Source organism: Babylonia areolata, chromosome 34 (assembly GCF_041734735.1).
Source record: "Babylonia areolata isolate BAREFJ2019XMU chromosome 34, ASM4173473v1, whole genome shotgun sequence".
NCBI lineage: Eukaryota > Metazoa > Mollusca > Gastropoda > Neogastropoda > Buccinidae > Babylonia > Babylonia areolata.
The window spans coordinates 19,327,924-19,341,367 of NC_134909.1; the positions used below are offsets into that span (position 1 = coordinate 19,327,924).

The following is a 13,444-nucleotide window of genomic DNA, read 5'->3' on the forward strand; positions in this document are numbered from 1 at the left end:
GAAGACAGGCTGGAGTGAGAGTGAGTTTGGGGGGAGGGTGGGGGAGGGGGGGGGGGGGGGGGTAGGGGGTGTAGGGTGGGTGGGTGGGAGAGAGGTGGGGGTAGAGGTTAGACAAAGGGGATGGGGGCTTGGGGGTGGGGGTGGGGGGAGGTCGTTGAATGGAAGGAAGAATGGATGGGTTGGTGGGTGGATGGGTGACGTGACAAGGACTAAAATTTATTAATGCCTGTGGTCAAGATGTAGGCGGCTTTGAAGAGGGTAGTATCTTTTTTTTCTCCTCCGCTTCGGGAAGCTTTGTGGGCGTGTCTTTCTTCTTCTTCTTCTTTTGTTTATTTGATTGTTCGTGTGAGCTCTTACATTGAATAAACACAGGACAGTGGTGTGATGTGAGGACAGTGTTGTGTTGTGAGGACAGTGTTGTGAGGACAGTGTTGTGAGGACAGTGGTGTGTTGTGAGGACAGTGGTGTGATGTGAGGACAGTGATGTGAGGACAGTGATGTGAGGACAGTGTTGTGTTGTGAGGACAATGATGTGAGGACAGTGATGTGAGGACAGTGGTGTGTTGTGAGGACAGTGATGTGAGGACAGTGTTGTGTTGTGAGGACAGTGTTGTGTTGTGAGGACAGTGATGTGAGGACAGTGGTGTGTTGTGAGGACAGTGATGTGAGGACAGTGGTGTGTTGTGAGGACAGTGTTGTGTTGTGAGGACAGTGTTGTATTGTGAGGACAGTGTTGTGAGGACAGTGTTGTGTTGTGAGGACAGTGTTGTGTTGTGAGGACAGTGATGTGAGGACAGTGTTGTGTTGTGAGGATAGTGTTGTGTTGTGAGGACAGTGGTGTGTTGTGAGGACAGTGTTGTGTTGTGAGGACAGTGTTGTGAGGACAGTGGTGTGTTGTGAGGACAGTGATGTGAGGACAGTGTTGTGTTGTGAGGACAGTGGTGTGTTGTGAGGACAGTGTTGTGAGGACAGTGGTGTGTTGTGAGGACAGTGTTGTGTTGTGAGGACAGTGTTGTGAGGACAGTGTTGTGTTGTGAGGACAGTGGTGTGTTGTGAGGACAATGTTGTGAGGACAGTGGTGTGTTGTGAGGACAATGTTGTGTTGTGAGGACAGTGGTGTGTTGTGAGGACAGTGTTGTGTTGTGAGGACAGTGGTGTGTTGTGAGGACAATGTTGTGAGAACAGTGGGGTGAAGGCACAGGTGTGTTTTGAGAACACAGGTGTATTCTGAGCTGTCTGCCCATGTCTACCTTCTTCCTTCACAGCACTGGCCTTGAACCAGGCTTATGATTACTATGACCACTTTGTGACCTTGAACCAGGGTCATGGTCACTATGACTGTTCACTTTCCACAGATGTTTTATTCAGTATCCACGTGTACCTGGTGCACCAAAGCTGGTCAAACAGTTTGAATATTATTTTCTATAGTTCATCACTACATGGACACTCAATAACAAACTTAGTCACACACACACACACACACACACACACACACACACACACACACACATCAATGCTGATGCCTTCGCATCAGGAACTTTCTTGCTGGCACCCATATACACAGTTGTTTCCACACAAGTATCTGTTTTACGTTGAATTTATTTACGTATTCTTCATTCATCTGTATGTTCATACAAATCACAAGACAGTCTTTAAACATATTCTAACATAATTATTTCTTCTTCAAAGGTCACCGCCTTTCTCTTTTTCTTTATTTCTTTCTTTTTATCAACACCTTCATTCCAACTTGACATGGCCGACATGCACTGCTCATCAGGGGTCATGACCTTCACACGTACTTGACATGGGTGACAAACAATGCTCATATGGGGTCATGACCTTCATTTCTTCTTGACATGCCCAACACGTACAGGTCATCAGGGGTCATGACAGGCAGGATTAAGTACTGGCTGTCACTATGTACCCTTGTACATGACACGTAGTATTAAACGTCTGATGTCTTCACACACAGTAAACATATGGTGTAACATGACACATGTTAAACATCTGACCGGTGTCACACGATATATATTATTAAACTTCTGGTGTGACACGATACACATATTACATATTTGGGGTGACATGGCACATGTTAAACATCTGGTGTGACATGACACATATTAAACATCTGGTGTGACATGGCACACAGTGAACATCTGATGTCATAACACAGACATTGTTATTAAATATTTGGTGTGTCATGACAAACATTATTATGAATTATATGGCGTGAAATGACACATTATTTAAACATCTAGCATGACATAACACATTCTTAAACAACTGGTGTGAAATAATACACATTACTAAACATATGGTGTGAAATGACAAACATTAAACATCTGGTGTGACAACACACATTAAACATCTGGCGCGACATGACAGATGTTGAACATCTTATATGTTACGACACACATTAATCATCTGGTGTGACAACACACACACATTAAACACCTGGTGTGACATGACAAATGTTAAACATCTGGTGTGATATGATATACATTAAACATCTGACGTGACATGACAAAATGTTAAACATCTGATGTGACATGACAAACACTGGTTAAACATCTGGTGTGACAACACACACATTAAACAACTGGTGTGACATGACAAATGTTAAACATCTGGTGTGATTCGACAAACATTAAACATCTGGTGTGACAACAGACACATTAAGCATCTGGTGATGTGACAAATGTTAAACATTTGATGTGATGCGACAGACACACATTTAACATTTGGTGTGACATGACACACATAAAACATCTGGTGTTACATGGCACACATTAAACATCTAGAGTGACAACAGACACATTAAACATCTGGTAACATGACAAACACTAAATTAAACATTCAGTGTGACATGACACACATTAACCATCAGCTGTGACATGACACACACGAAACATTTGGTATGACATGACAAACGTTAAACGTCTACCATGACAGATATAATTAAACATATGATGTGACATGACATACCTCATAAAATGTACAGTGTGACATGACACTAAAAATCTGACATGCCAGACATGGTTTTAAAGTTAAACATCTAATGGGACTTTCTGTCCAGCAGGTTATTAGGGACATTTCTGGAGCACATAACTAAGTATATACAATAAGATTCACAGTCACACAAAGAAGATTTCTTTCAAAAATAGAAACCAGTATAAACAAGGCTCAATAAATATCTCAAGCGCAAGGGCACGCACACACAATCTCATCTGTAAATACCTACTTACATAACAGTAATAACATATACACACATGTTTGAATAGGCACACACTCGCACACACACACGCACATGCAAACACATAATAAAACAGAACACATGAAACATTCAGCTGTACAGATTTAGCTCACAGCTCCACAGCTGAGCTGAAAACAGCATAGTTCCTCAGTTGAGCTAAAAATAGCACACTCTTTAGCTGAGCTAAACATAGCACATAGCTCCTCAATTGAGCTAAAAATAGCATGCACCTCCTCAGCTTAGCTAAAAATAGCACATGGATCCTCAGCTGAACTAAAAACAGCACACACACAGCCTCGGCTGAGCTTGAACCTGCACATTGCCTCTCACCTTCCAGCTGGTGTCAGCAAGCTCTTTGTGTAAATGAGGAAACTGCAGCAAGCCAGCTAGCTCAGGTAACACAGAGTGTCCAGTCAATCAAATCCCAGGTGACACGGGAGTGTCCAGTCAGTCAGGTCACAGGGCCAGCAGCGTTACACACCGGCCTCCCCCGCTGGCCGCGTTTATCCCTGCTGTGAATCTTCTTGTGTCGAGACAGAATGTCTCTCCTGTGGAAGGCTTTCCCGCAGATGTCGCAGGCGAAGGGCTTCTGGCCCGTGTGCATATTCATGTGTCTGTTGAGGTCGTTGACCTTGAGGTAGGCCTTGCAGCACACCTCGCACACGAAGGGCTTCAGTCCAGAGTGGATCTTCTGGTGCTGTCGGACTTCGCTGGGTGTGATGAAGCGTTTGCAGCACACCTCGCACTCGAAGGGTCTCTCACCGGCGTGCACGTGCTGGTGGTGCACCAGCCTGTCTGCTCGGACGAACCCGCGTGAGCACACAGCGCACACGAAAGGCTTGCTCTCTGAGTGGCTTTTCTTGTGCTGGGTCAGCTCGTGTTTGGTGATGAAAGCTCTGGTGCACTGGTCACAGGCGAAAGGCTTCACCCCACTGTGCACCTTCACGTGGCGACTCAGCTCATCGCCGCGGGAGAACGTCTTACGACACACGCCACACACAAACGGTTTGGAGCCGGAATGGATTTTCTGGTGACGGTTGAGCTCATACAGTCGACTGAATACCTTCAAGCAAACGTGGCACACGAACGATTTTGGGTTATCATACTGGAGTTGGATTCCCTCCGAGAAAGTGTGGAGGGGGGTGTGCTGTGTTAGTCTGGAGATGTGGAGGAACGACGTTTTGCACAGGCTGCAGTCGTAAGAGCGATCCGTGGCGTTGTGCTGGCTGACGTGCTCGTGCAGCAGTGCCGGCAGAGGGAAGGAGATGTGACACATGCCGCACTCATACAGTCTTTCCCCTTCCACAGGTTCCTCTGCCGTCTCAAAGTGAATGGGCAGCGTCTCACAGTCACTTTCATCGGAACACTCGTCCGCTTTTTCTTCAATGTCAGCGGATGAAGCTGGTGCAGTACCACCTGTTTTGCTTTCATCTTCACTTTTTGTTCTTTTGGAAGCTGTCACAAAATGTATGTCAGTGTTGTTTATATTGTGGCGGAGTTGACTTGCAGACTTGACAGTCGTTGGTGAGCGTTCAGGGTTCTTGCCGGAGCAGAACATTCGAGTACTGAGATAGTCTGGATAAGAACAACTCTGTGTGCTCTGATAGTCTGGATTAGTGCAACTCTGTGAGCTGCAATATGCTGGATAAGTACAACCAACACAGCGGTCTCCAAAGGAATGTTGACAAGTTTTACTATAGTGATCACCTCTGACGTCTGCTTCCTGTTTCACCAGCACTGTCACTGTGTCTTGGTCAGTGTTCACAGCATGTGTTGGTGTGGCCTTCACGTCTCTGTGATGTCTGACAGTGTGGTGTGGTGATGATGGTGGGTAGTCATCCTCAGGTTCCTGCTTGATATGGACACACTCTTCATGCCTGGCATGTACCCAGAGAACACAACCGGACACGTCTTTTTTACCGTCCTCCCTTCTCACACTGCGCTGCTCACTGTCCATTCCTGGCCTGGGTGGGACTTCCAAGCACAGCCCCAGTCTCTCTCTGTCAGACACAGCAGGAATCAAGCTGGTTTGCAGAGTGCCGGCACCATCCTCGCTGGGCCAGTGGGTATGTGGCTCCAATCTGTCCCTGTCAGTCCCAGGCATTTCTTTCACAGAAATGTGCCGACGACAAGTGCACCATGCTTTGGCACAGTCTTCTTTTCTCCATGTGTGAGTGGCATGGTCCTCTTTGGTACGGTCCTCTTTTATCCATGTGTGAGTGGCATGGTCCTCTTTGATGGCACAGTCTTTTCTCCATGTGTCTGTGGCATGGTCCTCTTTGGCACAGTCCTCTTTAATGGCACGGTCTTCTCTTCTCCCTATGTCAGTGTGTGGCAGTGAGGTAGACTGTGCCTGTTCAACTTCAGCCTTGGTTGTCAACGTGCACGTCTTACGTTCCCTTTGATGCACTGCCCAGGTCACTGGCGCGTTCACATCCTTTCCAGAATGCCCTCTCCTTCCACCACAGTGCAAGACCACGCTGCTACCAGCGTCCTCCAACCATCGCTTGCACCCCATCCGGGAATTCCCCCTCTGCATTTCACACATGCTCACACTGCGGATGGCTTCAATAGAGCCACAGCCATTCTTCTTTCCCTTGTGATAACAGTGCTGTTGTTCAGTACCTGCATCACAGTCTGTCGGTTCCTGTTTGACTGTCACTGCTGACTGCAGACCCCGAGACTGCAGAGCTGAGATGGAGGAGGTGTCTCTCCGATAACAGCAACCGTCGCTTGCTGCCAGCTCAGCTTCTGGCATCTCTCTGCCGTCCTCCTGTTCCACAGTCTCTTGTTGTCCTCCATTGCAGTGCTGGGGACTCTGGGGTCTCTGATACATGACTCCAACACACACACACAACTGGCTTATGGTTCAGAGAATGGTCAGGGGTTTATGGCTGTGTCAGCCACCAGGGTTTGCCAACGTTTTCATCAGCCACACAGTGGTGTGACAGTGGATGGAAGGTGGTGGAATGATGACTGACTGTTGAGATGAAGCCACGTCTGTTGTGCAGGTGAAGCCAATGCTGATTAGGGCAACGAGTCCTTAGGGCCTTCCTGACCTCCTCCCAACTGCAGTGCCCTCTGCACACACACACACACACACACACACACACTGCTCACGTCACCTTACCCCCCTTTTACCACATCACACCCTGCCATCTTCATTTGCCTCTCTTTAAACCCCCCCTTCCTCCACCACCCCAGTCCCCTCCCCCACCACACACACACTGCCAACTCTGATCACCTTTCCTTCCTTCACCACATCAAACACTGCCAACTTCACTTACTTCCTATTACCACACACACACACACACATACACTGCAACCTCCACTTTACCTTACATCCCTTCACCACAGACATCATGCCAACTTCACTTCACCTTACCTCCCTTTACCACATCACACACACACACACACACACACAATGCCAAATTCACTTATTCTTGCCTCTCTTTACCACATGACACATTGCCAACTTCACTTACCCACCCCCACCCCCCTGCCCCTTTACCACTTTCACTTACTTCCCTTTACCAAATCAGTTTCAGTAGCTCAAGGAGGCGTCACTGCATTCGGAAAAATCCATATACGCTGCATGCACCACATCTGCCAAGCAGATGCCTGACCAGCAGCATAACCCAACGCCCTTAGTCAGGCCTTGAGAAAAAAAAGAGAGAAGAAAAGATAAATACATAAAAAAAGGAACTACTACTACTACTACTACTATGTATAAGGCGCAAAAACTTGATGACGTCAACTATAAGCGTACAAAAAAAAACAAAAAACAAAAAAACCCACCTAAATAACTAAATAACTAATAATAATATAATTAACAAAAAAAACGAAAAGAAAAAAAAGAGATAATAATGATAATAAATAAATAAGTAAATAAATTTAAAAAAAGAAAAAAAAAAAGACAACAATGATGATAAATAACCAAATAAATGTGAAAAATGCAGAATACCAAATCATACATTGCCAACTTCACTTACCCCCCTTACTTTACCACTTTCACTTACCTCCCTTTACCACATCACACTCAGCCAACTTCACTATACTTACCTACCACACACACACACACACACACGCATGCATGCACTGATACACACACACACACACACACACACATGCACACACACACACTGATCCTGCCTACTTCATTTCACCTTACCTCCCTTTACCGCATCTTCAGCAAACAACCAGGATCATTCACTCATTTTGACACACACCAAAACACTCACAAACACATAAATACACAGACCACATGCCTGCACTCACTTGTTCAAGTAAGCATAGATGCATATAAACTCTCTCTCTCTCTCTCTCTCTGTCTAAACCTTTGGAATACCATACCAATAAACATATTCTGCACCACTTTAATTCTTTTAAACTGTTTCATCCTAACCAGTCTGGATTTAGAGCTTATCACTCATGTCACACCGCATTAACAAATTTAGTAGATCAATGGCTCACCAATATAAATAACAATTAAATTACTGGAGCTCTTTTTGTTGATTTTGCTAAGGCTTTTGATGTTATTGATCATTCTCTGCTATTGCGTAAATTAAAAATATATGGTTTATCTCTCAATACCTTTGAACTCATTTCATCCTTTCTAACAGAAAACAACTTGTATCAGCTAACAAATGTGAATCTGCATTATTGTCCATCAATTACGGTGTACCCCAAGGTTCTGTTTTGTGACCAATTTTATTTTCTATATACATAAATGATTTGCCCTTATCTATACAGGCACCATGTGAATTGTTTGCTGATGATTCCACTGTACATGTCAGTAATGCTAAATTATGTAATGTGTTCTTTTCTCTTCAGGTTAGCACTGACCAATTAATTGAATGGTCTGAATTGAACCACATGTGTCTCCATCCCAAGAAAACAAAATACTTGTTAATCACAACGAGACAGAAGCATCAAAATCTGCCTGTAAACTGCCCGTCTATCTGCATTAATGGCCTGATGATCGAAGAAGTGGACCACCATAAAATTCTGGGGGTTACAATTAATAACAACGTATCATGGTTACAACATATTTCACTATTGTGCAAACAAATATCAAAAAGTATCTATCAACTGTCTAAAATAAAACACTTTTTAAATCATCATTGTCGCAAATTATTTTTTAATGCTTATGTTGAATCCCCCATTAATTACGCATCAACATTATGGGATTCAGCTAGTAAAATTACTCTAAAACCTCTTTTAAGTCTCCATAGGCGAGCATTAAAATTAGTGCTTCTAAAATCCTCATCACTAAATCCTTCTGATTACAGAGCTCTGGGTATTCTTCCACTAACAACTAAACTTAAATATAATAAGGCGCTATTCATGTTTAAAATTATGTCTGTTTTTTTTCTCCCCCTTCTCTTCAAAATAGATTTGTTATTAACACTCATCGTAATGTACACAAGATTTCTGTACCGCTTCCAAGGATTGATATATTCAAGTCTAGTCTTTCTTACTCAGGGGGTTGCTTATGGAATGAAATGATATCATGTATAAATGTGAACACAGTTAAAAGCATTTCTATATTTAAAAACACATATCGTGCATATCTCATGAAAAACCTGTAAATGTGCTTTACATTGTTATGATAATATTATTCACAATTTCAAATTAATTATTATTGATTATTGCATTTACACATGTCTATCTGTCTCTATATCTGTCTGTCTGCCTGTCTCTCTATTTCTCTGCCCAGTCTTTCTTCTTCTTTTTTTTTTTCATTTTTGCTTTCTCTATCCTCCATTACTGTATCATTTGTACATGTACTATGATTATTGATGTATATAATTATGTGATGTGCATGCTTACTTGTGTGTGTGTGTGTGTGTGTGTGTGTGAAGAATTTGCTCTTGTGCATGCATTTTTTCTTACCCCCACCCCACCACCACCTTTTTTTTTTTTTCTCTCTCTCTTCTTTTTTTCTTTTTTTTTTCTTTTCTTTTCTTTTTTTTTAAATCAACTTTGCCCAGAGGGCTAGATGTAAAAAAAGCAACCATGTTAATTCCTTTACCCTCATGAAATAAAATTTTGCTCATTCGTACATTTGTTCATTCTCTCTCTCTCTCTCTCTCTCTCTCTCTCTCTCTCTCTCTCTCTCACACACACACACACAGAGAATAGAATGAAAACACATAGAAAAGCAGCACAAAAATAACCAATGTGGAAAAAGTTGCAGAAGCAGTGATCACGTTTGCATGGGTCAGTTTTATGAGATACTATCAAGATTAAGTGGGTGGATACTTCATATAGTCATGACAGAGTTTTAAAACTTTTTAGTTTTGTCAGGCATCTATACATTATCAGTCTAGTTTTAAAAGGACACATGAACAAACTTTGGAAAGGACAATCAATTTTTCTTTTCTAATTTTTTTCTTCTTTTTTTCTTTTTCTTTTCTTTTTTTTCTTTCTTTTTTTAAAATATTTTATTTATAGCAAATGCAAATGGGACTAATTGTTCCACATGCAAAGAATAAAACTAAAAGTGATTGTGAAGTGAGTTGACCAGAGTTCTGGAAGTAGCCTAGTGCTGTTGTGTGCTGGGCACGGGATTGGTAAGCCAAGGAGATGGCAATTCAGTGTGACAGATTTCACTGTCAGCTGAATGGCAAAGTGCTAGGAGTAAAAAAAAAAAAAAAAAAAAAAATATATATATATACTGTGAACTTTAAAAAATCAAGCTTTCTAAACAAACAAAAATGAATTTACATAATGATTAAATAAAGTCACAAAAAAATTTGGCAGAAATCATTGAAGTGTCTAGACAAATTTGAACCACACACACACACACACACACACGTGTCTGTGTATATATACTGGATACATGTAACAGATGCATGTAAATATTTTTACACATTCATTATTAAATGAGGCAGTTTTTTCACTGACTCACAATTGAGCGCGCCGCATACGAGAGAGAGAGAGAGAGAGAGAGAGAGAGAGAGAGAGAGAGAGAGAGGAGAGGGAGAGAGAGAGAGAGAGAGAGAGAGAGAGAGAGAGCAAAAACACACACACACATACACACATGCACAAGAATGAGCGTATACCGAGTTCCGCATGTTTTTCAGCCTGTCCCTTTATGCACCGGATCATGCTGAACCCGCACTATAACGCCTCAAAACGGATAGGTCTATACAGAGCTGATCTTACTAATTTCCTCACCACCACCGTCATTGTTGAGCCAGACATTGTAGTTTATTCCACAGTCAACATTGGGGAACGGCCATTTTCTAAGCAGACGACAGGAATGAGGCTCATCTTCCTCCTCCCTTCAGCAAGATTTTTTTTTAATATGTTAGTTTTATCTAGTTTACACCTCAGGATTTTTAGAATGTTTTTCTGAGTCTAAATAGAGCACTGATAAATAAAATATTTCCCCACAGTTTTGGCGTTGGCAGGTTATACGAAACTTTCGCTCATTTTTCTTACAGACAGTTTGCTTACAGTGTTGACACTTCCGTTCAACAAATGTGCTTTGACAGAAATTTCCACCGAAAGTTTTACTTTTGAACTATTGATAGGAAGGAAAAGGGCATTGTTGACAGATAACAGACGGGTCTGACCAACCGTTCTACGTACAGCATTACAGTATTGAGGCTTGTGTCGATTTTGCATTATACAAAACTCAACATTGAAGGTAAGTCACTGACTTGGTCTTCAGATATTTTCAAATATTTTTAAAAAGTTTGATGCCGTTTGAACTTTTATGTTATACCTGTTAGTATTAAATACTTTCCTTTATCATAACACACTTTCTATCATATTGATACATTAAATGAGATCGTCAGTATTCAAAATTGATAATGTGTTTAATTCAGACACCTCCAGGGTAGGATCACAAGGCGTGATCAGCGCGTTGAATTTTTGCGAAGATCAGACATCAGCTTTTTTCCCCCCAGCAGATATATGTGGTGTAGCGTATGAATGAAAGAATCACTCAATCAGTCTGCACGCTTTGACACATGAGTCAACACTTGTTAAAACCACTTACTTCCCTTACACTAGTGTTACTCGCTAAATAAAAAGGCCACTTAAGGAATCAGTGAATGTTACATGTATTGTACTTTGTACAAAAGCCTCTCTCACATTCTCACCGTCTAATGGACAGTGCCACATACTTGTATTGCACGTATGGAAGTGATGCTTGAGGACTCAACCCACAGCAGTGAATGTGCTTTGTTCACAGAATGGACAACATGTTCACAACAGAGTTAAGAAAACATTGTCATTGTGTTTATTTTTACAGGATTAGGAACTCATAGAAGCATGATTACAGCAGAGGCATGAAAAGATTGTCAGTGTGGTAGTGTTGTACATGTAGTATACAGGATAGACAGTATCTTCATAGCAGAAGCATGAAAACATTGTAAGTGTGTTTGTTTTGTGTTTACAGGATAGATAGTGTATTGCATAGTCGGGTGGTGTGTCCATCGAGATCGATGATGACCATCGTTGTCATCCAGATGGGGGATGGGGGGAGGGTGGTGGTGGGGTGGGGGGAAGGATGCTCATGAGTCTATCTGTGAGTGCGCAGATGGCTGAATAGTCCAATCTGCGCACGAAATGTTCGCTGACAGTTGGGGCAGACAAAGACAGGCATATCATTGTCAGGGAGCTTGTTTGCCCGTGACTTTCTGGCCTGCCTCTTCTGAACAGCTGCAGCAGTCCTGTTGGCCTCGCACAACTTGGCGCCTTTGTGCACAGCAGCGCGCCATTTGTTACGGTCCACTGCAGATTCCTCCCAGGAGTCAGGGTTGATATCAAACGCTTTCAGAGAGACTTTCAGAGTATCTCTGAAGCGCTTCTTCTGACCTCCGTGTGATCTCTTCCCTTGTTGCAGCTCGCCATAGAAGAGCCTTTTGGGCAGCCGATGGTCTGGCATGCGCGCCACGTGTCCAGCCCAGCGAAGCTGGGACTGCATCAGGATGGTGAAGATGCTGGGAAGGGTGGCTTTTGCGAGCACCTCTGTGTCTGGGGTCCTGTCTTGCCACTTGATGTTCAGTAGCTTCCTGAGGCATGTTGTGTGGAAGTGGTTCAGCTTCTTGGCATGTCGTTGGTACACTGTCCAAGTTTCGCAGCCGTACAGTAGTGTGGGGAGAACTACTGCTCTGTAGACCTTTAGCTTGGTCTCAAGACTAATGCCTCTTCTGTTCCAGACATTTGCACTGAGTCTACCAAAAGTTGCACTTGCTCTTGCAATCCTGACATTCACTTCATCGTCGATGGTCGCATTTCGTGACAGTGTGCTGCCAAGGTATGTGAACCGCTCCACCGCACTGAGTCTCTGACCATTGACTGTGATGTTGGGCTCAACGTAGGGTTTCCCTGGGGCTGGCTGATGGAGAACTTCAGTTTTCCTCGTGCTGATGGTAAGGCCGAAGTTCCTGCTGGCAGTGGCAAACTTGTCGACGCTGAGTTGCATGTCAGCTTCAGATCCAGCGTTGAGGGCACAGTCATCAGCAAACAAAAAGTCTCTGATGATGTCTGTCATGACCTTCGTTTTTGCTTGAAGCCTTCTGAGGTTAAACAGCTTGCCATCTGTTCGGAACTTTAGGCCGATTCCAACATCGCCATCTCTGAAGGCATCAGTAAGCATTGCAGAGAACATGAGGCTGAACAGCGTTGGAGCCAGGACGCAGCCTTGCTTGACACCATTTGTGACAGCAAAAGGAGCAGATGTTTCGCCATTGTCCTGGAGTCGAGCCTGCATGCCTTCATGGAATTGGCTGACCAAGGAAATAAATTTCCGAGGGCATCCGTACTTGGCCATGATCTTCCACAGTCCCTCTCTACTCACGGTGTCAAAGGCCTTAGTGAGGTCGACATAGGTGGAGAACAGATCAGCATTTTGCTCCTGACATTTCTCTTGCAGCTGCCTTGCAGCAAACACCATGTCCGTGGTTCCGCGCTCTTTCCGGAATCCACATTGGCTCTCAGGCAAATGACCTTGGTCAAGGTGTGCTGTGAGGCGGTTTAGTAGGATCCTGGCAAGTATCTTGCCTGCGATGGAGAGCAAGGAAATGCCCCGATGGTTATCACAGGCTTGCCGGTTCCCCTTTCGCTTGTACAAGTGAATGATAGATGCATCTTTGAAATCCTGGGGGATCGTCTCTTCTTTCCACATGAGTGAGTACAGCTGATGAAGCTTCTCAGTCAGCACAGTGCCTCCAT

General features: G+C 43.5%; 2 protein-coding genes across 6 annotated transcripts in view; one reads left to right on the top strand and one right to left on the bottom strand.

Moving 5' to 3' along the window:
- Positions 1-1,587: 1,587 nt before the first annotated feature.
- Positions 1,588-10,518, bottom strand: LOC143277670 (uncharacterized). Of its 5 annotated transcripts, none has more exons than XM_076582579.1 (3): positions 10,436-10,513; positions 6,778-6,910; positions 1,588-6,334 (listed from the first exon to the last, which is right to left on the bottom strand). In XM_076582579.1, exon 3 carries the CDS (start codon positions 6,087-6,089, stop codon positions 3,705-3,707), a length of 2,385 nt encoding a protein of 794 aa, XP_076438694.1. In that variant the 5' UTR covers positions 6,090-6,334; positions 6,778-6,910; positions 10,436-10,513; the 3' UTR covers positions 1,588-3,704. The 5 variants fall into 5 exon arrangements, with proteins under 5 accessions (XP_076438694.1, XP_076438695.1, XP_076438693.1 ...); XM_076582580.1 differs by having other exon boundaries at positions 6,788-6,910; positions 10,321-10,499; XM_076582578.1 differs by having other exon boundaries at positions 10,321-10,499.
- A 148-nt stretch (positions 10,519-10,666) lies between these two features.
- The window catches only part of LOC143277575 (uncharacterized), a 35,902-nt gene continuing 33,124 nt past the window's right edge, over positions 10,667-13,444 (top strand). Inside the window, exon 1 of the mRNA XM_076582454.1 lies at positions 10,667-10,910. The gene's annotated coding sequence lies outside the window, so the exon portion shown is untranslated. The remainder of the gene's footprint in view (positions 10,911-13,444) is intronic.

Coding starts and splice junctions, on each gene's coding strand:
- LOC143277670 (XM_076582582.1), bottom strand. CDS start 6,089: ATGTATCAGAGACCCCAGAGTCCCCAGCACTGCAATGGAGGACAACAA.